General features: G+C 40.7%; 1 protein-coding gene across 2 annotated transcripts; it reads right to left on the reverse strand.

The window, feature by feature from the left end:
• Positions 1-284: 284 nt before the first annotated feature.
• CNEP1R1 (CTD nuclear envelope phosphatase 1 regulatory subunit 1) lies at positions 285-7,261 on the reverse strand. 2 transcript variants are annotated; one of them, XR_012765351.1, is made up of 7 exons: positions 7,166-7,261; positions 4,825-4,896; positions 2,468-2,541; positions 2,017-2,126; positions 1,824-1,878; positions 1,456-1,556; positions 285-1,094 (listed from the first exon to the last, which is right to left on the reverse strand). XR_012765351.1 is itself a non-coding variant. In XM_075433938.1 (6 exons), the coding sequence occupies exons 1-6, from the start codon at positions 7,188-7,190 to the stop codon at positions 1,515-1,517; spliced, it is 378 nt and encodes a 125-aa protein (XP_075290053.1). In that variant the 5' UTR covers positions 7,191-7,261; the 3' UTR covers positions 285-1,514. The 2 variants fall into 2 exon arrangements, 1 of the variants encoding a protein (XP_075290053.1); XM_075433938.1 differs by having other exon boundaries at positions 285-1,556.
• Positions 7,262-24,096: the final 16,835 nt, after the last annotated feature.

Below are 24,096 nucleotides of genomic sequence, written 5' to 3' on the forward strand. Positions count from 1 at the left end.
CGCCCACTGCAGCTGCTTCCCCAGGGCAGAAAGGCAAAGGCGGCAAACGGGGAGGGAACAGCTTCCCCAGACAGCGCGCACGGAGGCAGGGGCGACCTGCAGGGCGGGAAACGCGCCGGGAGGGAGGAACTCTCTCTGGTGTCAGCATCTCGGATTGTACCCACATCCAGTATTGGAAAGGGTGGTCCGGCAGGACAGCTACGGACTGCAGCTACACGCTTCCGAAGTTCTTCCACGTTCATCTGACATCTGCATTTGCACAGTGCAAAAGATGATAATACATCTGTTATACAAAGGATTTATTTTATACACATTTACCTACAAAATATACAGCAGTTAAAAATAATGGACGGGCAGGAGACTTACGGGGAAAATTAGAGGAGATGGTTCTTAATCTCTCAGCTAACAGAGTTACATCGATAGGCTGCCTTTAAAGGCCAGTAGTCGACCTTGTAGCAGGAGCTACTGAAGTTGCAACGGCTTTGCAGTTTTAGTCAATTAAGAGAGTTTGAAACAATTAAAAAGGCACCTTGATCAACTTAAACTCTTAAAACTCTTTACAGTTTTAGCTATTCAAAAGTTACACTTTATGCATACGACATCCACACCTTGGTTTTAACACTCTGAATAACAAACTCTGTTATTTCATTGTGGCACTCTGTATTTTCTTCACCAAATCTGAAGTTACACACCTGCAATTCTAGTTTCATACTCAGACTATCACAGCATCAAAATCCACTCAGAATGGTCATGGAGACTTAAGATACAGTACAACCTTACAATCCCGAAGATACAAGCATGTTTAAGACAATTTTTAAAATATTAAAATCTTAACATAGCAGTGTTGTGAACCAGATCAAACAAGGAGCTACGTATGACCACAACGAAAGTGGCTGGTGCACCATATATACAACTTGACAAATGGGATCCCTGACAGATTTGCAAAGTTCTTAAGCAGAGACCAGTTTTCTCCAGTAGAGTCTTTCTGCAAGCCTTTCAACCAGTTCCAAAAGAACGACCAGGAGACAAGGACAGCAGTAATGAGCAAGTGTGCCAACAAAACATCGTGGGAATGGTAAGTGTTCCTTTCAATACTGTTCATGAGAAAAAAAATCCATACAGCAAATATTATTTCTTTTCCCAAACATTGGCATCGATCTGCTATTTACAATAGCTTACAAAGACACACAACACAAATGAGGTTTGATTTTCGAGTTCAGCTTCATAGCCAATTAACATGCTTCACCTGTATGTTCTGTTCTAGCTGAAGTAAAAAAGTGACAAATACTGAAAAAGAGGTAACCAGAAGAAGCAAAAGCACTGATAATATGATAACAAAGAATTTGGATAAATATTCAAGAAAGTAATATTGCACACTTTCACTGTCAACGGTGTAAGACTTTCACTCCCAGGCAGTAACAACCAGTCCCGTGTGTTTTGTTGCTGTCTTACTACCTTAAAGAAAGTCATTTTTGGTTTCCATGGCAGTGGAAAAAACTGAAGGAAGACAGCCCTTATTGAACATGAGGCCTAGGTTTCAAAATTAATTTTCCAGTCTGCAAGACAGAAAAGAAAAAGTTTAGACCCTGAAAGTTCAGCCCAGCAACTGCACTTCAAGTTCAATTTTACAGGCTAAGCTTAAAACGATTCACAGAACAATACTAAGTATTCTACATTTCAGTTTTACAGACATACAGAATTTGTTAAGGTGCATACAAGTTCTGTCCAGATAAAAAACAGCGTGCCTTTTCCAATTATTTGCTTTTTTTAGAAAAAAACAAACAAACCAACCAAGGTTTAGGCAACCAACCACCAACACTTACATCGTCACAGGACATATTATATTCTGCCAAAACAGTTCGACATCGGGCTGCTATACTGTGTGGATTGTGTCAAGGAAAGCAGCTATCACTTACACACAGAGTAAGTAAAAACTGAAAAAGCAATATTAGCATAGGCTTCAATAACAGCAATAACTGCAACACTTTTAACCTGACAAACACGACTGAAGGATACATTGATGGTGCCACCACTCTTTTATGTATGCCAGCAAAGAACAAGCCTATTAGGGTAATACAGCTAATTGTGAAAAATGGGTGATTCCAAAGTGATGTGAAAAATGACACCTAGGAAAGAAATCGGATTAGTCCCACTATATACTTTTTAAAACATACAGAAAATCGCTGCCTAGTTCACTTAATTAAAAAAAAAATACTGCCCCTAGCCATTTCTAAGTACTTGTAAACAATTCTTCAGATAAGCATTCAAGGTGTAGCAGTTTTGGTAGGTGTTGTCCCAGGACATACTCCTCAACAATGTTCCAGACAGCCTGAGAGCTTAACTAAAAATGATCTCCCAGCTTCCTGGGAGAACCACCTTTAGCCTTTCGGTTTTCAAGATGCTGTAACGCTTGACTGCAACACCAAGCTATGGAACAAACTACATTTGGGATTAGCGTGATCTTTACCTTTTGTGTCTCTGGGTCTATTAACCAGTTCCAAGCACCAGTTGCTGTGCAGACTGATACCACTATCAGAATCACTGATAAAGAAAAGAACAAGAGTCATAAACAGTATATCTTGCTCCTATTAAAAAGCATTTATTTTTCAGCAGCAGCTCTTAAGCATTTATTTCTCCCCCCACTTCTGAGGGAGGAAAAGCTTCTACTTGGAAGGTAGAAATTAAAAGAGGCAAATAAACTTCTATTATGTGAAACTGCAAAGATTTTGTACAAGTTTCCTGGACAGGACAAGTAGGTACCAAAATCTAAATTCTGTCAAATAAAAACATCCTGATGCTTCGAAGAAATTAAAGTTTCTAAAACTGATTAGCAAAAATTTGAGTTGGAAGACTGGAGTAAGATTTGTACCAAACTTTCAGTATGCTATTTGAGCTTATGAAGTCTGGGCAACAGAAATGCAGCACCATTAAATTGCAGAGCAGAATAAAGCTTCTATCCCACTAGCTCTTCTACGTAAGAAAAGCCTGAGGCATCAGCACCAGCACCTTCAGTGGCACATCTAAGTGGTATTATGCTTCCCGCCCCAATCAACACAATCACAAGCAAGGAGAGCTGACACAGAAAAACCCACAAAATTTAAACAGGACTCCAAAGGCATGTTAGCTTTACCACATGAAGATTAACAAAAACATCTACACATCCAGAATGGCTTGGGGAGAATAATCAATCACTGTAAATGGGTAATGCTAGCTACATATTAGAGTAATACAAGATACTAGACTGATTTTGAGAAACTACAAAGGGTTAGGGAACAGGGGTTGATAAAAAAAGAAAACAGAGCAAGTATAAAGGCAGAGAAAGCTCATATTTTATTGCACACCCACAACACCTTGCAGCTTTCATTGCACATTTGGCAGTTCTGAGTATTTTCTGTGGAGCCTGAAGTTCTGGATGCAAATAAAGTCTTGTACCAGGGCAGGGCGGGGCAAGGGGGGGACACAACAAAAACTAACACAAAAAAAAACCCAAAAGAGAAGACCCAGAGTTACCAGCCTTTAGGATCATAGCAAAGCAGCTGAAAACAAAACCCAGATAATCATGATATACTACTTTCAGGTTTGTAAGACTGCTATAGTCTACTGTTGAGTTGCATATTCCTTATTGATATTACAAAATTAGAAACAAAACAAAGAAGTAACTCTAACAAGTTACATTTTCAAAAGAAAGTTGGAAAAGATCTATCAAAAACATAGAGTTTCTTTTCTATATAAATACTTTTTTTTTCCAGAATAACAGGAAGAACAGTTTACATTGGGTTAAATACTCCACTGTAATCAAAGTAAAAAGTCACTCTTTTAGGCGAATTGCAAAACTAGCAAAGCAAGCAGTTAGGGAAAAGAGTTATTTAGTGAACACAATACTAGTTATGAGAACCTTATTTAAATAGGCTTATAAGTTTCCAGTACTTTACTTTTCTTTTTTACATTGTATCTGACAGTAAATAGCAATTCTGGAAGCCAAATGCATTGCTACAGGAGATGCACCCAAGTTGTGCAGATCTACTTATAAATACCTGCTTGCCTCCCAATCGCTCTGAAGCAGGAGTTTTGGGGGGAGGGGGAAGGCGGTGTCTGGTTGGTTGTGTTTTGGGGTGGGGTGGTTTTTTTGTTATTTTTGCTTTTAAGTAGTCATTCTTCCAGTACCTTCATTTGAAATTAACCTCTTCGCCTCTCAGAAGAAAAGATGCTATTTTATATGTTCTAAAAGATGTCTGTATTCTTTGAGTACGGAAACTTCAGCAGAATCTTAGAACAAAAAAGCAGCCTGTTTCCACCATGGACTACCAATCCCAAAGTTGGCAGCGTATCTGTGGTATTTTTTGCCTTCCGCCCTGCTTCAGACATTCCTGTTAGAACAGAGACCAAGACACATTCTGCCCTTAAGGTACACTGCTGTAACTTTTCCCCCTTCAATTTTATAGGGACTATTCTCACCCAATCGTATTTAGTTCCAAGTAACCACAGTGACTCTCTGGGAAGTCTGAGCCTTCAAAAAAAAAAAAAAAAAAACCAGCAAGAAAGAAAACCAAACCAAAACAGAAACACATACTACAACTTACTGTTCCAGAATAATTCAGCCTTAAACCAACTCAATCTTGACCTCATTTTTCTAACTCTGGCTAAAGTATTAGTTTGATACTTTGTATAATGTTGTTGCAAAGTGTTTGAAAGTATGCAACAGAAATTTTAAAGAGTTTAAGCACAGATTTTTGTTTGGGCAAACATAAATCAAAGACAGACACCAGTAAATCCAAAAAGCTTGAAAGAGAGAATCCTTTTTATGCCTTGGAACATCAAACTTACTTCTCCAACGTCCTGTAGCTGGTTGCAAACATGCAATATATTCAGTAAGTCTTCTTTCAAAAGCTTTGAGATCTGGGGAGGATGTATATCAAGCATAATTAGATCTTTATCTATTTAGTCAAATTTTAATGTAAAAGATAAAAGGAAGTTACTTTTCCTCTGTGCACACCCATTTCTTAGGCAGAGAAAAACAATGCAACAATCATTTAGATGTAATAAAAGCACAGTCGAAGTAGCTTCACACAACTTTAGCTGAAAGGTACAATGATGGAGTCACACTAAATGCAAGAAATGCTCCCGCTTATGGAAATCAATATAGTTGAGAAATCAGATAGTTTTAGACATCTTTAAAAATACCAAGAGCTATAATAGCTTAAATAGCCTCTCCGCACAGGAAAAAAGTTATCACATTTTGGAGTATTAAGTATATCAGTAAACCATTAAGTTCTATTATCCATATAATGATAATTTTTTTAAAAAGTTGGCCATTTACCAGCTGTTCAAGGGATTATTTTGAGCTGCGTGGCTTTGATGACTTTGTTTGGTGCCATGATATACATATACTTACATATATGTAAAAACCCACAGCAAACACTAACCCAGTGATCTTTCTTTAATTCTTTTTTTCTTTAAATAGGTCTTTCTTCTTATTGCCATCATTCTCCCATGGTCTTTCCATTGAAATTGATGTTAAATACCAAGCAGCATTTCAAGTTCATACGCCTAATTTGTTTAAAAAAAAAATCTTAGCCAACCACCTAGTGTTTGTCTGCAAGGAGCTGTTTCACCTGCAGTCTATGCTAGATTTAAGCCTCTGTTCAACAAGGCCAATATTTGACAACATTCCAGTCAAAGCTAGAATTCTACCTGGAGTTAAGACTTTCAGCAACAGTGTTTCAGTTAGCATCACTCAGGAATTTTTTTTCCTTCAACTTGCAACTATTGCTAAATTATTGACCATAATAAAGAAATTGGAGAATAAGATTAGCAATGATCCTAATAGGTATATTTCTTCTAAAGCAGTTCTCCAAACTGTAAATTCACTCTTAAATGGTTTGCAGGTGAGTTCATGGGGGAAGATTACAGTATCTTGACTTCAGCCACAGAACAGCTAACTAGTCTTAATTACTGACAACAGCCCCGTAGTTATAGCCTGTCTTCTACCTCCCTTCTGGGAAAGCAAAGCCACTGCCAGCAATTAAAGCTAATTAACTGTTCCCTGACTAGCACAAACCCCTACAACTAGTCACTGAAGTGAGAGGGGGAATATGAGGCATCACAGGGACACCTGCTACTTGAGAAACAGCACCCTGTAGGTATAAAATCAATCTATTGTTAACAAAATTCCAATAAAACACTTCTATCATGTAAACAGTGTTACATTGAAAGAAAAAAAACAGCATGGAAAAAAACCCCTTTCAGAAAACAGGCAAGTAAAGGTGTAACTTATTTTTGGATATCCATGTTCCAAGAACCTTCTCTGAGCTTATTGCTTTGGCACCTGGCAGCCATAACTGGCCAGGCACACTGCTCAGATCCCGACAGCTTCTACAGACACAGCAACAAAGCCCTGACAAGGCCGGACTATCGCTTTGTGTTGACGTGCCTACCTACCTCTAGTATCTGCTACAAAACACCTAACTAAGCCTGAGACACTGATGCACTTTAAAAATCTCTACCAGTCTTATTCTTGGACGCTAAAAACGCCTTTCAGGGTTCTGACATCCTGTGAGCCGTAACTCCAAAGCACCAGTAACCCAACCCACAGTATTCTCCGACAAGCGGGGGCTGTTTGAGGTCCCTTCTCCAAGCGCAAGGCAGGCCGCAGCGCAGCGTACCGCCTGGCCGGCCGCCGGGACTCCCGAAACGCGTTCCACGCAGAAACCCACGGGCGGGGCAGCGGCCACCACAGCACAAGCGGATTTCAATAAGCCTAAGGTCGAGAAGGGGCAGGGAAAAGGAGGGCTCGCTGGGCAGCTCCCTCCTCCCCTCAGGGCGGGCGGCGGGCCGCACACGGAGCCCCTCGGCAGGGGCCTTGTCGGCGGGCCCCGCTCCCCGCCTCCGCGGGGCGGCCGGAGAGCAGCAGCAGCCCGCCCCCAAGCCCCGGGACGCGGCCCACAGACCCCGCCCCAGCTCGCCTGCCTGGATTGAGAAGGAGCGCCGGCCCCGGGAGCGCAGAGCGGTGGGACCCGGGGCCGCTTCGTCCCCCTCAGGGCAGCGCCGCGGCGGGGCCCGCTCCGCAGGGAGGAGGCAGCGCGCTCGGGCAGCCCAGGCGCGGAGCCGGGAGTGCCCGGCGCGCCGAAGGGGCAGCTCCGAGCCCTCTCCGGGCTGCCGCACTCACCCTCAGCCTGGTCCAGGGAGTTCATGGCGGGCGGGCGAAGGCAGCGAGCGCCGGCCGACCCCCTCGCCGCCCCGCAGCCGCCGGCCGCCCGCCGCCCCGCCCGCCCCACTCGCCGGCCAGCCCCGCCCCCTCAACAACGCCGAGTCCTACTGGCCAGCCCCAAGCTCGCCGCGCCCCTCTCAGCAAGCGCGGTTCGCATTGGGTGCGGAGAGGGAAGGGGCGTGGCCCTAGCTATTTGAGGGCCGTGGCGGCAATTGCAGAGCTCAGATGGCGGGGAGCCGGGGCTGCTGGTGGTTGGGCTGGTGGCGGGCAGCACCGGGGGCTTAGCCGGGTGGTGGTCTCCTCAGGACGTGAGGCGCGTGGGGCCGCTCTCTCTGGTGGGAGAAGGGCTGCGAGGGGTCTCGGCGCGCCGCGCCCCTCTCCCGGCGCCGTTTCAGACCGGGTTCTCCTGAGGGAGAGCGGCGGGGCGGCCCCGGGGCTTCTGCTGTGCGGCCTGGCCGGATGCTGCTCGTCCCGGCCCTGCTTGGCGGCAGCCGTCGTCTGGCGGGTGGCACCGCCCGAAGGAGCGTCCCAAGGCCGCGTTCGAAGGTCGGCGGTTCCGGCAGGCTGTGAGCGCCCGGTCGGACGTGCGGTCAGCCGTCGTGGTCCCGCGGCCCCTGCTGCTGCCTCCTGCCGTCCCGGCGAGGATGCGGAGGTAACAGAACTGTTGGTCTTCCTAAATTAAAGTCTTCTGAGTTACAGAGTAACTTGCGTAGTGAGCTCTCCGGGGAGTGTAGAACAAAATAAAAATCAACAGCTTTGTAGTGTCAGAAGCATGAAACCGTGAGGAAAGCTTACAGTTAGAACTGGCTACCACAAAAGCAGCACTGAGCGGTGCATCAGAGAGAGAGCTGTGGACTGGTCTGTTATCCGTCCCCTTGCCACTCAAAGCTGGGATTTCCCTGAGATTTGATGGGTGGCATCCCTAACAGTATTTTGGGGAAACTTTTTGGTATGTGGGAGAGATGGGGCAAAAGAGGAAATACTCCTGATCACAAATAACCCATCTGGAGAGAATTGTCTGTTTTGGGTTGTCAACAAACTGCTGTGGGACCCAGGTGTATAATTGCAGAGTGGATTGTTATTTGTATTGTCTGTTTGGTTTTGTTAGGAATATTTTTGTATTGTGTGAAGGAAAGATAGATTGGAAAACCTGTTTCTTCTCCATTGCTACTGGGGTAACGGGGTCGTGGGGTGAATCCCCCAGTTTGGCTTGGGAGTTGATACAGGGACTTAGGCATATTTAGAACCAGATGGACAAGGGGATATGTGTGTCCCTCCCCGGTTCAGCAGCAAAGGGATTTAAATTTACAATGATTAGTCTAAATATTACAAAAATATTGGAAAATGAGTTAAAAGGTCTTAACCGAACAAGGAAGAACATCACATTGGGAATGATTGAACAGAAAGAGAATCAAGCATGGAGAAGTGACGGAACGTGGGTTGAATGCTCAAAGGCTTTGTGTCAACTCCCAAACAACTCTGCTTGGGAAAATTTGTGGAATCACGCTTGTTACTGGTCTTTACACAAAGGTTCTGATATGGAAACAAGTAATGTCACCCCTGTTTCTGTTCCTTGCACCATAGTACTGTGGTGGGATTCCCTCTCTGGAAGTGGATATTTTGAACAGGAGTATGATGTGTGTTGGAACACAGATTGGTGTATACAAATCCCCGACAAACCTGGGGAAATTCACCTTAACTGCACTAGATATGAATGGGCCTGGTCTTTGAAACAACTATTTAACGCCACCCATCCTTTTTCTTCCACTTCTGACCTCCCTAGTGGGACCACCGTTCAGTGGGAGGTTGGCCTTAAAGCCTGTATGCATAACCAAGTTAAACTGCCAAGCGGAGAGACCCCATGTCGGGGTAGTGGGCGATGTAGGAGCATTGACCAGGACATGATGGGAGAACCCTGTTGAACTGTTCCCGGGTGTTAAACTGCTCTGTAGGAGCAGGTGACCTGGTTGAAACTTCATACGTTCCATAACTGAGAGCGATATGTGTATTTGTTGGGGTTATCCTAGTTATGGGGAGGTAAATCAACAAGTGTCAAAGATGACTCTGCAATATAGATGGATATGTGACTGTTGAAAGAACATGGGGTATGTGGAATGTTAAATCTAACTGAAGGGGATGTTGTATCACCATTCATAGTGCCTCCGCCTTTATAGAAGAAGCACGCACAGAGGTGAAGGAAGTTGCCGGTAAGACTGGAGAACTGTTCCAAGCAATGCAGCTGTCAGCTTGATTTGATGGACTTGGCCCTGGATCATGGATCACCTCCCTGCTGAGATCTCTTGGACTCACAGGATGGGGAAAATGGCTTGTAAATATTGGCCTTATTATACTAAGCATGTTTTTATTGTTAATGACAGGTATTGGGATAGTCAAATGTATGATTTCTCGCCTTTTATCTTCTGTCTATCCTTCTGTCTACTATGTACGGATCACAATGGTCAAAGATCTTGGAGTGTTAGAGCCACGGGGTGGTGTAGGAGACCAACTGGAAACAGTCTAACCTCGAGGACAGCTTGTAATCCACTAGAACATAAGACTGTTTGCTCATCAGGGTGCAGGAGATGAAATTTGGTAAGGGAACAGGGGGTGGAGACCCACTGGGCCTTTCTGAGAAATGGCTCAAACACAAGATTTGCTATAAAGGTGCAAAAACGCTTGCTGAGAGAACACAGAAATGAAACTCCAAGTATGACCCTGACACAAAACTGCCAGTGTGGCAGGGGTTGGCAGTCCTTAGGGAACAACAGATATAAAAGGGGAAGGCTAAGGAATGGGGACTCGGAATCATGGCACCTACAGAACCCCCATTGGCTGGACCAACGTTGGAACCAGGACTGGTGATTGTCTCTGATCTCTCTTATTTCTCCCTCCTTTTTTTATCCTGTTCTACAAGTAATGCAAGAACCCCAGCTGAGTGGTGATTAATAGCCATGTTGCTGCCTGATTATACTGCTTAGTCTAACTATCAAATAAATCGGTGTATTCATGGGTCTTTGGTGTCAGTTGTGCCTTCGCTCCAATAGCAGGGGATCAACGAACCTAAGTTGCATCTCCCTTTATTCTGGCAATGTAAATTCTGACCCAAATGTTGGGATGTGCTGAGGGCACAAACAGAATTGTGGGATGTGACAAGGGACCAAGACTCTGCCTTGCCATCTGTTTTCAGCTAGCCGATGTTGGAGGCTGCATTGATATTTTGTGGTCCAGTAAGGGTTTTGTGATGCTGCCCTCTAAAAGCAGTCATCGAGAGCTGCAGTGCTGTTGGGGGTGGGATGTGGTGTCATTGCTCTCCTTTGTGGAGCATGGGCAGGGTGTTACTTGTGTACAAAGACTTCCTGAAAGGGAACTTGAAAGTTGTGAAAATATGATTTGTGGTCATTTTGCTCTTGTTGGTTTTAAGTGTAATTGCAAAAAGTTGTGTCTCCTAGAAAGTCATAAGTTGCTTTTGCTGTGTTGATGAATGTAGATGAGGGCATAATATTTTCTTCAGAGTGTGTATGAGTCCAGCTTATTGCAGTTTTGCCTAGCTAGTTTACGCTAGTTTTGCCAGTGTAAAGACCAACAGAAACTCCCACTGGTTGTGGCTGCAATTCTGTCAGCCACATGGAAAGGCTGAGCACCTTGGTGGTGATTTTTTCTGTCTGTTGATAAAGACTATTTCAGGTATTATCACTAGAATATTTCACTGAATTGAAAGACTGGAGTCTGGGCAGTAGATGTTTCTTCCTTACTACAACTTACTCTTGCAGTTGGTAGAACCTGAAATTAATCAGACTCCAAGAAGCTAGGTCTGCTCTGGAAAATGGAGTGCTATGCACAGCCCTTGGAGATTTCTACCATCCTGAAAGTATCAGAAAGTTGTAATTTGCACTATGTTATTTATACTTCTACGAGTTTGTTGATGTGCAGATCTCCTGCTGACCTCTTTTATCTTGCTCTAGCTATTAGGTTTGCTTCTGAACAGATACAGATATCTTAAAGCTAAAGATTTTTGTTCAAACTTTCATGATTCGTGATGCTTAAAAGCTGAACCTACACTAGGGAAAAAAAAATTCCAAGAGCAATAACCCTTCAGATACTGAAGTAAATTGTAATTCTGTTGTTGGTTGTAATGTAACATTTCTTGGGCAGTTCAAAATGCTTTTATTTCCCTGCTCTTTTCCCAAGTAGCTTTTACTCTCTTCTGTATGTTTCTGTTAACTGGAGACTAGCTAAGGTAAATGAGATAAGGCATCATACTACAACTATGACTTGAATAAACCGTTTCTTAGGGTTACTGCATCTGTTAATAATCCTTGATATCTTTTTCTGCCAGCACCTATGAAGCCTTAAAATTAACAGCTGAAGCAAAAGGACCTAGTGTGCATTTGGATTGCTTCATAATGCAAAGGTGATTGGAAAAAATGTGCTTTGTCAGCCTAGAATGATATCTCAAGTATCTCTTTTCAAGGTGTAAGGGATGCATCTCCGAGTTTAGCATCTTTGGTGTCTATTTCTGGTTCTCACATCTGTACTTTGAGCATAATGTGAGAGCATCTGTTAGCAGCATCTGCTATCAGAGATAATTAGGATGGGTCACTTGTTTTAGTTTGATTGCGTTTTCAGCCTTCTGCACATTTTCCTCTACGTAATCCCTCCTCCTGCTCGTTTGCCTCTAAACAATCCCTCCCTCTTGAGGCAACATGTTACTTCAGAGATGCTGTGTTAATGTTTAAGGCTGTTAAAAATTCAGTCTTTTTTAATTTACTAATCCTGTATTTTTATAAATTTGTTTATTGTAGTAACTAGCTTCCAAGTTTGAAGAGTATTATCCTAACTTACATTTAGTGATAGGAAGATAGTGTTTACATAATTTATATTCCTTTTCTAAGTAGATCTTGGAAGCTTAAAATCTTAGCAAGAAACTATTCTTTTTTTCTTCATTCCATCTCATTTTCCCTGAGGAGTGTTACTTATCCACAGAATTACTGTGTTTTTTTGTAAAGAGCCATATTCCAGACTTCTTGGTTTAGACAACAAAGAAATTCTGATCAGAAAACCTTTTCTTGCCATTACATTTTTTTAGCAGGCTTATAGAAAACATTTCAAAGTTTATCCTGGAAGGTCAACTTTATCAAATAGCAGCATCTTCAGTTGAGAAGAGAAAACCTTTTGTTGGACATCCGAGCAAAACCCACAGGATCACCACGATGGGTGCGTAGTATGGAAATACAGAATTTGTGTGTCTTGATGTAATAGAAGATTCATTTTTACTTCTTAGAATTGTAGCTTGAAACTTGTTTTGCCACATTGATTATGATAAATTGTGGCTTGAGATGCTAAAAATTGTTTGAATTTCTGTAGTCTGTAAAGCTGATTTGTCTTATGCTGCTCTTTTTCTGCAACTGAGGTTAGAGAGGTCTTTATTTTTAGGTACTTGGAACAGGAGTAGTAAAACTCACTCTCTAATTCCTTATATCACTTCAGAAGACAGGCTACTGATAGCCAAGATAATTCAGTTCCTTTTTTTTGTTTATCGTTTCTCTTAACACATTTTAGGGTAGCCTAAAAGAATGTTGTGCAAGTTCTGTGCTCTAGTTAGCACAGTGTTTTATTAGTCTCTGGTGACTGTTCTTTGCTGTTTGTCTTCAGTATTATTTAATCTCCAAACTTTCTTGACTTTCAGCCCAGGCACAGATCCAGAAAGCCTCTGTGTCTTCTGAAGTGAATAGTATGTTACAGAAATGTTGCAGTTTATGAAAAAAGTGAACCTTTGGATATTAAGCATGAAACATCAAATCAAACAAAACTCGCTCAGCACTTTTTTGTCATGTTTTTGTATTATGATAGGTTCTTGTTCAGTCTTGAATCATTTATTCAACTTTTCCAGTTCCTAGTCCTCATTTAATTCCCCAGTAGTGTCTTCTCAGCCTCTTCACTCATTCCTCATGCTCTCCCATGCTTTGTATTTGGTTTTGTAAAAAGTTGACAGGGAAGAGATGTATTCGTCTGCTCTTTCCTTGTTTTGAGGGTGTCCTGGTTTCCTTAGTTCTTCAAATGTCTGTCCTCATGATACTGAGTGACAAAGTTGGGGTTTTTATTGACTTTCAGGTTGAAAATTGTGTTTAGAATGAGGATATTTAATTTTAAAGTCTTGCATTTATGACAAAGATACTACACCATAATAATAAAGGCTCATAGGAGAACCAAACTGTTATTAACAGTGTAGAGAACCCAAGACTGAAAGCTGGTCTTGTTTCTTTCCTTTTGGGTATAGCAGTGTCATATCCTCGCTGTGGGTAGACAGACCTCGAGAGGTGGTGAGGCTGCTGTTCCTACTGGCCTGGTCATCCCCTGTGGGTATGTCCCCATGTCCCTGCCTGGCTGGCAGCTGCTGCTGCTGAGTAGTGTAGCCCCAGGGTGTTACTGCCAGCTGTGATGGGTGCAGAGCACAGGAGGAGAGGTTGTGGTGCTGTTGCAGCTATGTTCATGTGGCATCTCATCTGATCACTTGCTTGAACTCTGCTGCTCAGTCTGCTTTGTGCTAGGCACAGGAGTAGGAAGGTTGTTGGCTCTTGAAGTGAGGAGTCATATATGCTGTTGGCTTGCCAGTATATGCTGTATTTCTTGTTATTTCCAACCATGTTTTGGGGCATTTTTTTTTGTTCAGCCTGAGATCCTATTTGCAACAGCTGCTTTGAGGGTTGTTTGCATTCACCTGTCTGCTTGTCCTGTACTCTGAATGTTTGATACTACTTTTGCAAAACAGGGATTCCTTCCAAGCATAAGTGCTCCTTAAGAACAAACAAAATAGCCATAAGCACACAAGTCTGGTTATGTTTTTTTATCTGACATTGTTCCATCCCATACCTGCTTCCAAAAGAACATATTCTGAAATAACATATTACCTCTGTTAAGTGAACTTTTCTTGCCCTTCTCCCTATAGTATTGCAGTTATACCAGAGAAATTGGAAATAATTCCTCTTGAGGCTTTTAGCTAATAATCTTTTGAGGAAAACCACAATGTTTCTAGATAAAATACAGAAGCTAAATTAATTCTATCTTTAATTATTTGTGCTCAGTTAGTTTATCAGTACCTGTCAAAAACAAAACACAACACCTCTAGGGCTATCATATATTTGTTTGCGCTAATACCTGCATTAGATAATCTTCCTCTGCACCATCTTCTGTATGTCCCATGTCTTAGAACATAGGATCCTTGGGAAGTCCAGCAATCGGTATAAATAGTGCAACATGTACCAGTTCTATTTTGGAGAATCCTTATAACCACTGCAATAGAAGTAAAAAGAAGGGGAAAAACAAAAAAATATAAAACAACTGTGACTTCTTTCCTAACAAAGCTGTACTTGTGAAAGACATCTCTTGGTACAGCCCAAAGTAAGCCAGTGTGTATAAGCTTGTCTTGCAGCAAGTTCAGGATGTAACTTTTCAGTAAGCAAATAAGTGAAATATTAACAGAAGTCTGTTTGGATCCTACAGGCACTTCCTACTGTAAACTGTTCAGTACCCCTTTACTCAAGGGAAAATAGATGAAGCAAAAGCTTTAGAAGGATCTTGCGTAAGCGGAGATCTTGGCTTAAAATGCGCCCTGTGGTTGCAGATTTTTATGATGACTCTTGTAATGTCAGTGTACTTTTTTAGGCTTTCCTTAAACAGTGTTGGGAGGAACTGACTGAGCTGCTGTATCATGAGGTGTTCAGTAGGTTAGGCACACCCAAACAAGGAAACATGACCTGTTCACATCTCCCTAGAATTTAATGAAAGAATGGTGAAGAAATAGTGCACTTTTGCTTGATATAATGACACATTTTAAAAAACAAACGTAGTATGAAAATCTATTAAATGTGCTTACTTTATCATTGTTTAACACTTTGGATTATTCTAGCTTTTAAAAGTCTTTTCTGGCAACATACATCTAACCTCATATTCTTACTTGTTTTAGTATAAATCCTGACAAATCCTGTCAGAAGTCATTCTTCCCAAGATGATCATTCAATGGACTTTGAAGATCTGAATGGGTAAGAAACTTTCCGTACTGTAAATAGCAATTATTCTAAGGCTTTGAACATCCTATGTGTTTAACAAAAATATTTGTAATGCTACAGCAGCAGTATACATTAATTTTAATAGTCAGCTGGTCATATAAGTAGACAAAATATCTCATGCCTTGAAGCCTGCCAAATTCTAGACTCTGCTCTTCAGAGGTTGAATTGCAAAGCACTGTCTGTTGTGGGTGCCTGGCTACTGAGCATAAATCTGGCAAAGAGTGTGGATGTTCTTGTAATAATTTGAATTGACAGCTTTTGCAGTGTACAGGCTTGATTCTAAATACTTTTTTGGAATGTCTGTTGTCCCATATTATGCTTTGTTTCAAGAGCAAACAGGGCTTTGTTTCTGTTCTTTTTCAGAATGCATATGTGTGTGTTTTATCTGTTCTGGAGTCATCCTGCGATTTTTGAAGATTTTTACTAGTTACCTTTCCCTAAATAATTTTCTATTAGTGATAAGGGAAACACTCTCTCCCCGAAAAACTAAATCTAGGTATATAGAAAATGCTAAATGCACAACAAAATTCCCTGGAAATGACTGTTTTCTGACTTTTGGTTTTCTTGGTTTATGCTTCTAAAAATAAGCTTGAAGAAAAGTTCTCAAGAGTTCTAACATCTTCTAACTTAGCTCAAGCTAAGTATGTAAGTTTCATGTTATTAATTTGTTATATAGTTCAGAAGAATGTTGGAATCAGACTAGGTGATGTGGTCCTTTAAGAACCTTTGTTGTAGTGTCTTGTAGTAATGTGGGTGTTTTTAGTGAAGTAGTAGGGAGTTATTGAAAAGAATGATATGCACAGCTTGACAGGAATATCATTGTAGTGAGTACAAAAATAACTTGCATTTGGCCTAATTTTAACAGGTTGGCTTCCATTTGCAACTTGATCTCTCACTTATGATGTAAAGTATTTTTCTTTTGATTTTACATCTTTAAATGGGTTTTCTTGACTTAAACTGTTGGTCAAAATTTAACTTTAAATGTAGTAATAACCATATGAAGTGAAATACTTGTCCATTTTTTACTGTTACAAATAGTTACAATAAACAACAATCCATTACTGCTGATTATTTTCCAACCTGTAGAATAGGAATAAAAATATATGGATATGAAAAATAGAGATGGGATATAAGGATTTATTTCATCCATTCTGTCTTGTCTGTTTACCAAAGATCTTGCAAGTGCTTGCAATCCAAAGTATGAGAGTAGTTTTCAAAACAGGGGGCTTTAATTTCAAGAGCAAAAAGACCTTTCTAAGATGTATACTCTGTTTAACAATTTAACTGGCTGGTCCATGGATGTCTAAGTGGTATGTTTGAGTAATCTCTCTTGCCAAAATGTTTTCTTGAAGTGCAGCTAATGATTTTGACAGTTGTTTTAAATATTCTCATTTTGATTAAGTGTTTGAATTCGTAAGCTAAATGAAAAATTTTCAGTGCTGAAGAAGCTAGTCTTCTAAAGAAGCCAAAGTAATTTAAAATTTGGGTTTAAAACATTATGCCAGGCTTATGTGACTTTTACTCTTCTTGGAAAGCACAAAATGGATTTCAAAAGCCTCATTTTATTAGCCTGATCTGTATTTAGTAAAAGGATGCTTTACATACCCATGAAATAGAGAACTTATGTGGCAAGAGAACTGGAGAGGTTGGGAGGAACAGAAAATGCAGAATACCCAGAAAAGCAACTAGCTGCTTGTCCTGGGTGCAGCTGGGATAGGGTTCATTTTCACAACAAGCTGCTTGGGCTGACCCAAACAGCTGATCAAATGGGATATTCTGGACCATGCGATGTCATGCGCAGTATTTAAGCAGGGAGCTGGCTGAAGGAAAGGAATTTTGCTACTTGGGAACAAGCTGAGCATTGGGCAGTGAAAACATTGCAAGCTGTATATTCTTTTTACTGGTATTATTTTCTTCTCCCTTTGCTGTTCTGTTAAACTGTTTTTATCCCAACCCACCAGTTTTGCCTTTTCCTTCTGATTCTCCTCCCCATCCCACTGGAGAGGGGAGAGGAGTGAGAGCAACTGTGTGGTTCTTTGTTGTCAGGTGAGGCTAAACCACAGCAGTCTTTTAACCTGTCCCAGCTGAACCCAGGACACTACTAATTCAAAATGAGCTTGTATGAGTTGTGGGAGCAGTAATCTACATCAGCTCAGTCTTGGTGAAACATGCATTCAATTAGCAGCATTCCCTTTGTAGGCAATATACTTAGTGTTTTGAAAATCGATATGTCTGTTTCATTTAATTTCCCCCATAAGTATGGAAGAAAAAAATATTTTGTGTGAACTGGCCTTTTATTTTAACCTGGAGAAGAGTGCATTCAAAATATGTTTTCTCCTTAGCTTTGAAGAGCTATGTGGGCAGCAATATGAACATTTGACAGGGACAGAAGATTAGCATGAGACCAATACTCCTAAAAAGGTAAGAATTGTAACTAGCTCTTATTCCTTCTTAGAGCATGCACCTTCATCTGTAGTTGACAGACAAGTTCATCATATCCTTCAGTGTCCCTTCAGGGCCTGGTGGTGGTAGCCTTAAATCATTATAGAAAAATCATAACTCTTTGGTCATCTTCAGGAGGTACCACTCTTTGGTGGATCTGGGATACATGTTGAGGCTTAAATTGCTGAATGATGCTCGTAAAAATTGTGGTGTAGACTACTGAATACACATGTTTTGGCTTTGTGGTCTCTGAAAGCTGATAGAAAGATTCATTCTTGCTGCAGGAAAAAGGCTGCCATGGCCAGCAGGACAGAGAGTACCATGTCCCAGGGAAAGCTGGCAGGTACATCCAGGTATAGCAGCACACTTGGGAACAGGAGATGCAAAGTGTGGATGCAATCCAGAAAATTTATAAAATGTGGGAGCCCATTACTGAGTCACTTGCATTACAGGCTACACTAGGATTAGGTGAAAAAGGTCTACGGGCTAGTTTTCTGCTGCAGCATTGTTGCGTATCACTAGGGGTTTCTTGGGTTCCCAGCAGACCCAGATAGATGTTTCTCACAGGCCATTATGCTGGAACTTCAGGGAAAGCAGGTACTTTAAGAATTCATGTCCCTTACCGTAGATTCCTGTGGTGGAGAGGAAAAAGGTTTTGTTGAGAATGAGACCCATGTTTTTGTTAGCCCTGTGGGGAGATCTGCCTAATAAGAGGACTGGGATAATAGAAAGAAGCTGAGTGTGGGAGAAATAAGTTTAATCCCTGGTAGAACTCAATGGTAAAAATACATGGGTACTTCCCTTCAGCATAGAGGAGAATATCAAAGTTTGCTGTCACTGTCTAAAGAACTGTGATATCTAGGATAAGCTAATAAATGGTGTGAATGTTGTAGCATGTGGAAAGAGGTGTGTGAGGAATAATCACAGAATCACAGGATGGTAGGGTTTGGAAGGGACCTCTGTGGGTCATCTAGTCGAACCCTCCTGCTGAAGCAGGGTCACCCAGAGCAGGCTGCACAGGACCTTGTCGAGGCGGGTCTTGAATATCTCCAGAGAAGGAGACTCTACAGCCTCCCTGGGCAGCTAACTGAATTGCAGGATTGCTTACGGATTTACCTGTGCTCAGCCTGTGAGTTCTTCTAAGAAGGTACAAGAGGAATATTGCTTGATTAACAACCTGGGGTTTTGCACAGACAAGTCAGTGAGCAATAGACCTGGAATCATATTCATTGCTTTATTTCTCCTTGAAGACTGCTAGGAAGATTGTGAAGACTAATAATTCCAGATAAATGTTTAGCAGAATGTGACAATTATTGTTTTTCCTGGTATTTTCACCTCTTAATTTGTTTTGACAAGGTCATGCTAATAAAATGCTGTATATCTGTGTTAAGCACTTGAAAAATTTAGCCAGTTATTGAAAAGAGCAGAAGTGGAAGGTATGGATTACAATAGGCAGTAGATGGTTTGGATTACTACCACCGTGCACCAAAGCAAAATTCTAAAAAATTTATTTATTTTTTTTTACAGTATCTTTTCTGGCAGTCAGTGGGTTTATCTGGCACTGAGGCTGTAGAGCAAGCTGTGACAGCAGGGCTTGCTTCTCAGAGCTTCAGCTCATGAGTGTCCACTTATTTGTGGCGGGGTGTGGTATGTGGCTGGGAGCTAGGAGCTAGAAGTGGTTCGTGTTTGAGAATCAGTGATGTGACCATGCTACGCTTGGTTTGAGAGGAGAATGAATGCTACCCACAAAAATCTCTTGTTACTTCAGGAGTGCAAAACATCCTGCAAGGAAGAAATGCATGCTTATTTTGCAGATCCAAAACAACTGGAAGGTGGCTGTTGTGGTTTAACCCGGCAGCTGGCAACTAGGACCACGCAGCTGCTCCCTCACTCTTTCCTGCGCCAGTAGGATGAGGAGGAGAATGGGCAAAAAAGTAAAACTTGTGGGTTAAGATAAAGGCAGTTTAAGGTCACAAAGAAAAGAATAATAATAAACAATATGCAAAACAAGCTATACATAATACAATTTCTCACTGCCTGAGGACTGATTGCGCGGCGAGCCCCGAGCAGCAAACACAGAACGTGTGCATTTCGCAGAGCTCGCAGATTCACAGAGCTCATGGATTTGGCCAAGCTTGTCAAACTCACGGAAAAAAAGACTGAACTCGCAGAATTATATGTTGGAGATAGGTAAGCACGCTCATTTCTGGTGACTCCTACACTGATGTGTCCAGTGTGGGTATTTTTTCAACATGGCTCTTAAAGTATTTAGCAAAGGTGTCCTGTAACACAGCTGAAAAATGGTCCAGTTTAGCTCCTAGTGTCTGGCTACAGCAAGAAAAGAAAAAAGCAGTCTGAATTTTCCTAGTGTCTCATTGCCTTCCCTTGGAGTGAAATGTGAGTCCTAGCATCAAAATGGAAGAAATTTCAGGAGAGAATGGGACAAAAGTAATCCTCTGTGGGTTGGAATAGAGGAATGGGCTGTTCTCAGTAGATCAATGCTGAGAAGCCTGTGGCCAAGTTTAACTGTTTCTTATGCCTTCTTGCATGTCTGTAGCAAATCTCCTCAGGGAAAAAGAAAAAAAAAAACCACCCTTGCTTCATCATTTTTGACAGTAGTGTTAAATGGTCAAGTAGTGAAGACTTGGTGATGTTCTAATACAGTTTTGCAGTCTGTGCTGTTGCTTAATTGATTTTTCACTTGGTTGCAGATGACTGCACCAGGGATGATTGTAGAGGGAAGCTATACCTGCAGTTTACCAAGAGACGCAGAAAGAATGAGATGCCTTCTGACTGTTGTTGTTGCCATCAGCAAGGAGCAAAAGTAGGTTTCTATTAAGATTTTTCAGTGGTAATTACATAGCTAAGTGTAACCCTGAAATGTGACCCTGCAAATATGTAGATAATGTTTGAAGAGCATGCCTATTTAATGTTTCTGGATCTCCTTAGGTAGTCCTAAAATTTCTTATACATCTCCCAGACTTTTGATTATGGCAACCATGAGGGACCTCTCTAGGTTCTTTAAAAAAAAAAATTGAGAATTAAGTCTGACTTTAGTCCAATCATAATTTCTCTTTTTTGTTTTAGAGGCCATCTTGCAGCATTTGGTGTTTTTTTGTGGCCTCTTAATCTAGACGTGCCAAAAGTAGTTTCAGATGCTATTTTTGCTTGAGTAATCTTTGCAGGTTTTGATGATTGCCAGGTGCCTTTCTAATTTGAAAGATTCCTTTCACAGTTGCCAACAGAAGGAAAAATAGAAGTTGGCTATGTAAAAAGGACTTTCAAGTGCACAGAACTTTTTGTCTAGTCTCTAGTTCTTAGTCAGTACATGAAGCAAAACTAGAAGAATACTGTGGAAAAAAAACGAATTCTTAGAGTAACATTCTGTTAAACAGGAGAGAAACTTCTGTCACAAGTGTGTGTCTATCCTGGAGAAAGGTTAGTTTTCATTATATCACTGTTCATCTTCTGGAGGTGAGCTGGGTCAACTTGAATACAGAGATCTTAACCACTTAAACACACTTAATTCATTTTTCTTGTAAGAGGACTGTCTAGAGAACTGGAAATCTAAACTGTAGCTCCTTTGAATTCCTTATTGCTGCTTTGATATTCTAACTTTCATTTCTCTCTTCCTGTCCGTAGCAAAGTGTTTTATACCAAATTTGTTATTGGTATCACTTTCCTGTGTATTTCATTTTAAACTTACAGGAAATGTAGACCATATAGTCTGCCTTCGCATGTCTTCTAATAGCAGAATCAACAAAATCATTTTGAACTGAGACAGTTGCTTTCTGTATTGAATTCTGGTGCTGTAAACACAATATTTAATTCCCTTCTGCCGCGATTGAGAGACGGGACACCGCTTGATGCAAGCAGGATGATCGTTTTATTGTTCTTACACACATACATTTATACAGATCAGAAGGCAGTGTGTTTTAAACTGATTGGTTAAGTTTCAAACTAGGCACCTATTGATTGGTTAACACAGTTGTTAATACAGACACATTCTTTTCCTAAGCTCATCTAAACTAAGGCCATGCAGACACATTCTTTTCTTATCTTATCCAAGGCCTTGCTTCCTCCCTCAGGATGGCTCAGCACTATCTCTCTTCTTCTCAGGGTCAGGATGGCTGGGCACTAACTCCCTTCTTCCCAGGGTTTATGGCCCACAAGTTCCAACACATCCTCCCTCATCAATTGCACCGCGCTGGGGGCCCTGCTGAGGCCCACACCCTTCCTCATCACTGACCTCCATATTTGACACTTCTGATACTCAAATATGATTGGGAATACACCAGAGATTTTCTGTTTCCATTCATGGAGCATTGGAGAAGTGTAGTGGTGCATAATGTCTTCAAATTTGGCTTGGAAATTCTCTGCCATTATCATGGTTTAGTGCTCTATTGAAATGTTTAGTCAGTAGTACAGAGACTTGAAATCCGGGTAGGAAAAACTAAACCTGCTGTAGCTGGGTTGGTTAATCTGCCTGAAATGAAAAGATCATGTGGGATAATCAGAGCAGGTTGTAAACTGACTTCTAATTTTTTGAAACGGTTAAAAATAATTGAAGCTGACAAATCAATTTGTTTTCAGTTATTTTCAGCCCAAATATGTTGCTTTAATATGCAAATGAAACTCTTTTAGAACCCTATAAAAATAGGTGTACTACAGTGTATAACAATATGGCATAATTCTTCCTTGACTGTCTACTGTCCCATTGGTAATTTCAGGATCAGTCTTAGCAAGCATTTTGTTGGTGAAGTAAATGGAGCTTGTGACTTTCATCTCTCTGTATTGCTATCATTAAGAAGCGTGATCTTCCAAGTCTAAAAGACTGAAATCAGGATACCAGTAAAATTCTTAAAGGATAATGTACATGGATCAATACTCTATTTTTGTACCTGCTACCTTCAGTATTTTTTCAAAAAACAGTCTACTAACACAATTATACTAATGCCAGTGTAATAGTTCATGATACACTATATTCTTTTCAGTTGAATGTTCCCCAGTATACTAGGATGCTAGAACCAAATGCTAAATATAAATAATTTTAATAGTGTATTTCACCCTTAAATCTGAACCACTGAAACATGATCAAGCAGAAATCACTAAAATGTATTTTGTGTATATTACAGCTTCCTACTATGCTTTGACAAATAATTTGAAATTTTTCTCTGAGTGGCTTACAATAGAGATCACAGTTACTTCCTGATACTGTAGAAAGTGTATCTGATCAATCAACAGGTGGTTTTACGGGGGAGTTTTATGCCTTGCAACACTGGAGTTGATACTTTTGGCTTCTGGCATATACAAGATGGCAACAGCAGCACAACCATGGGAAACAGTGATACAGACTTTTATTCATATATAACCAGCTTCTCTATTTTTTTTTTCTTCAGGGGAATATGCTAGAGTGATAGGCAATTGGTTACAAGAACCTGGTCTTGTGGTGGAAGTAATATGCCTTAGGTAAGTTGGGTCTCACATTCACTCCAAGAAGTTAAAAATTATGGGTTTGTATTCTTGAACAGCCCAATGTAGCACTTTCCCCTTGCACTGTAATCATGCTTCATTATTCTATCAAAAGAAAGTTTAACTTGTTTGAGAGATCTCAGTTAAAATAGTCTGCATTCAGAACTGCAGTTTAAATTTCTTTCAACCCATTAGAATTTAAAATTCTGATTCATTTAACTTCATAACAAAATTTGAACTAGCTAAAATGAGACAACTTTGAAATAGATCGCTGAATTCATAATAATTCATAATACATGGAGTGATTAAACATCTGTCCTGGATTGCTGCTTCTTAAATAGCATAAAATGCATGCAACAAGCTGTCAGATATAATAGTTAATGATAGGAAGTTATATAGAAATTGCTTAATTAAAATTTTACTTGCATTGATTCTATGTAAATGAATCAATAAAATCTTTCTTAAAGTTTGTATTTGTTTCAGAATTTTTTATTGTAAATTTATGAATTTCGCGTCTTCTCATGTATCAAGAACACAATAGTAAAAAGGCACTTTCTCCTGGAGGGAAAGTAACTGCCTTGTTCTCCAGTTAGGTAAAAAGTATTCTGAAATTAAGAGGAAAAAATCCATACTAATCCTATTATTTCAGGTGTAGGTGTTTGTGAAAGTCTTTTTATAGAATTGGGAATCTTTGTCTCAATTTTAGCTTTAGATCATGAATGACCAATAATGTTTTGAGAGTGGGAATGAGAAATTAGAAATTTTCATTTATATTTCAAATGAAGTTCAGATATTGGTGCTAAATCAAAACTAATCTCTGCAGCTACAGGAGGGCTATATCATACTGAACTGAAGGCTTTAAAAATCTCACTCAATTAGATTGCATGAACTTAACAGCTAAATTTTATG

The sequence above is a fragment of the Opisthocomus hoazin genome, chromosome 12 (genome assembly GCF_030867145.1).
Source record: "Opisthocomus hoazin isolate bOpiHoa1 chromosome 12, bOpiHoa1.hap1, whole genome shotgun sequence".
Taxonomy (NCBI): domain Eukaryota; kingdom Metazoa; phylum Chordata; class Aves; order Opisthocomiformes; family Opisthocomidae; genus Opisthocomus; species Opisthocomus hoazin.

Coding starts and splice junctions, on each gene's coding strand:
- CNEP1R1 (XM_075433938.1), bottom strand. CDS start 7,190: ATGAACTCCCTGGACCAGGCTGAGG. Junction 2,127..2,467: donor TAGACCCAGAGACACAAAAG/GTAAAGATCACG, acceptor TTTCTTTCCTAG/GTGTCATTTTTCACATCACT. Junction 1,879..2,016: donor AGAGTGGTGGCACCATCAAT/GTATCCTTCAGT, acceptor CAATCCACACAG/TATAGCAGCCCGATGTCGAA.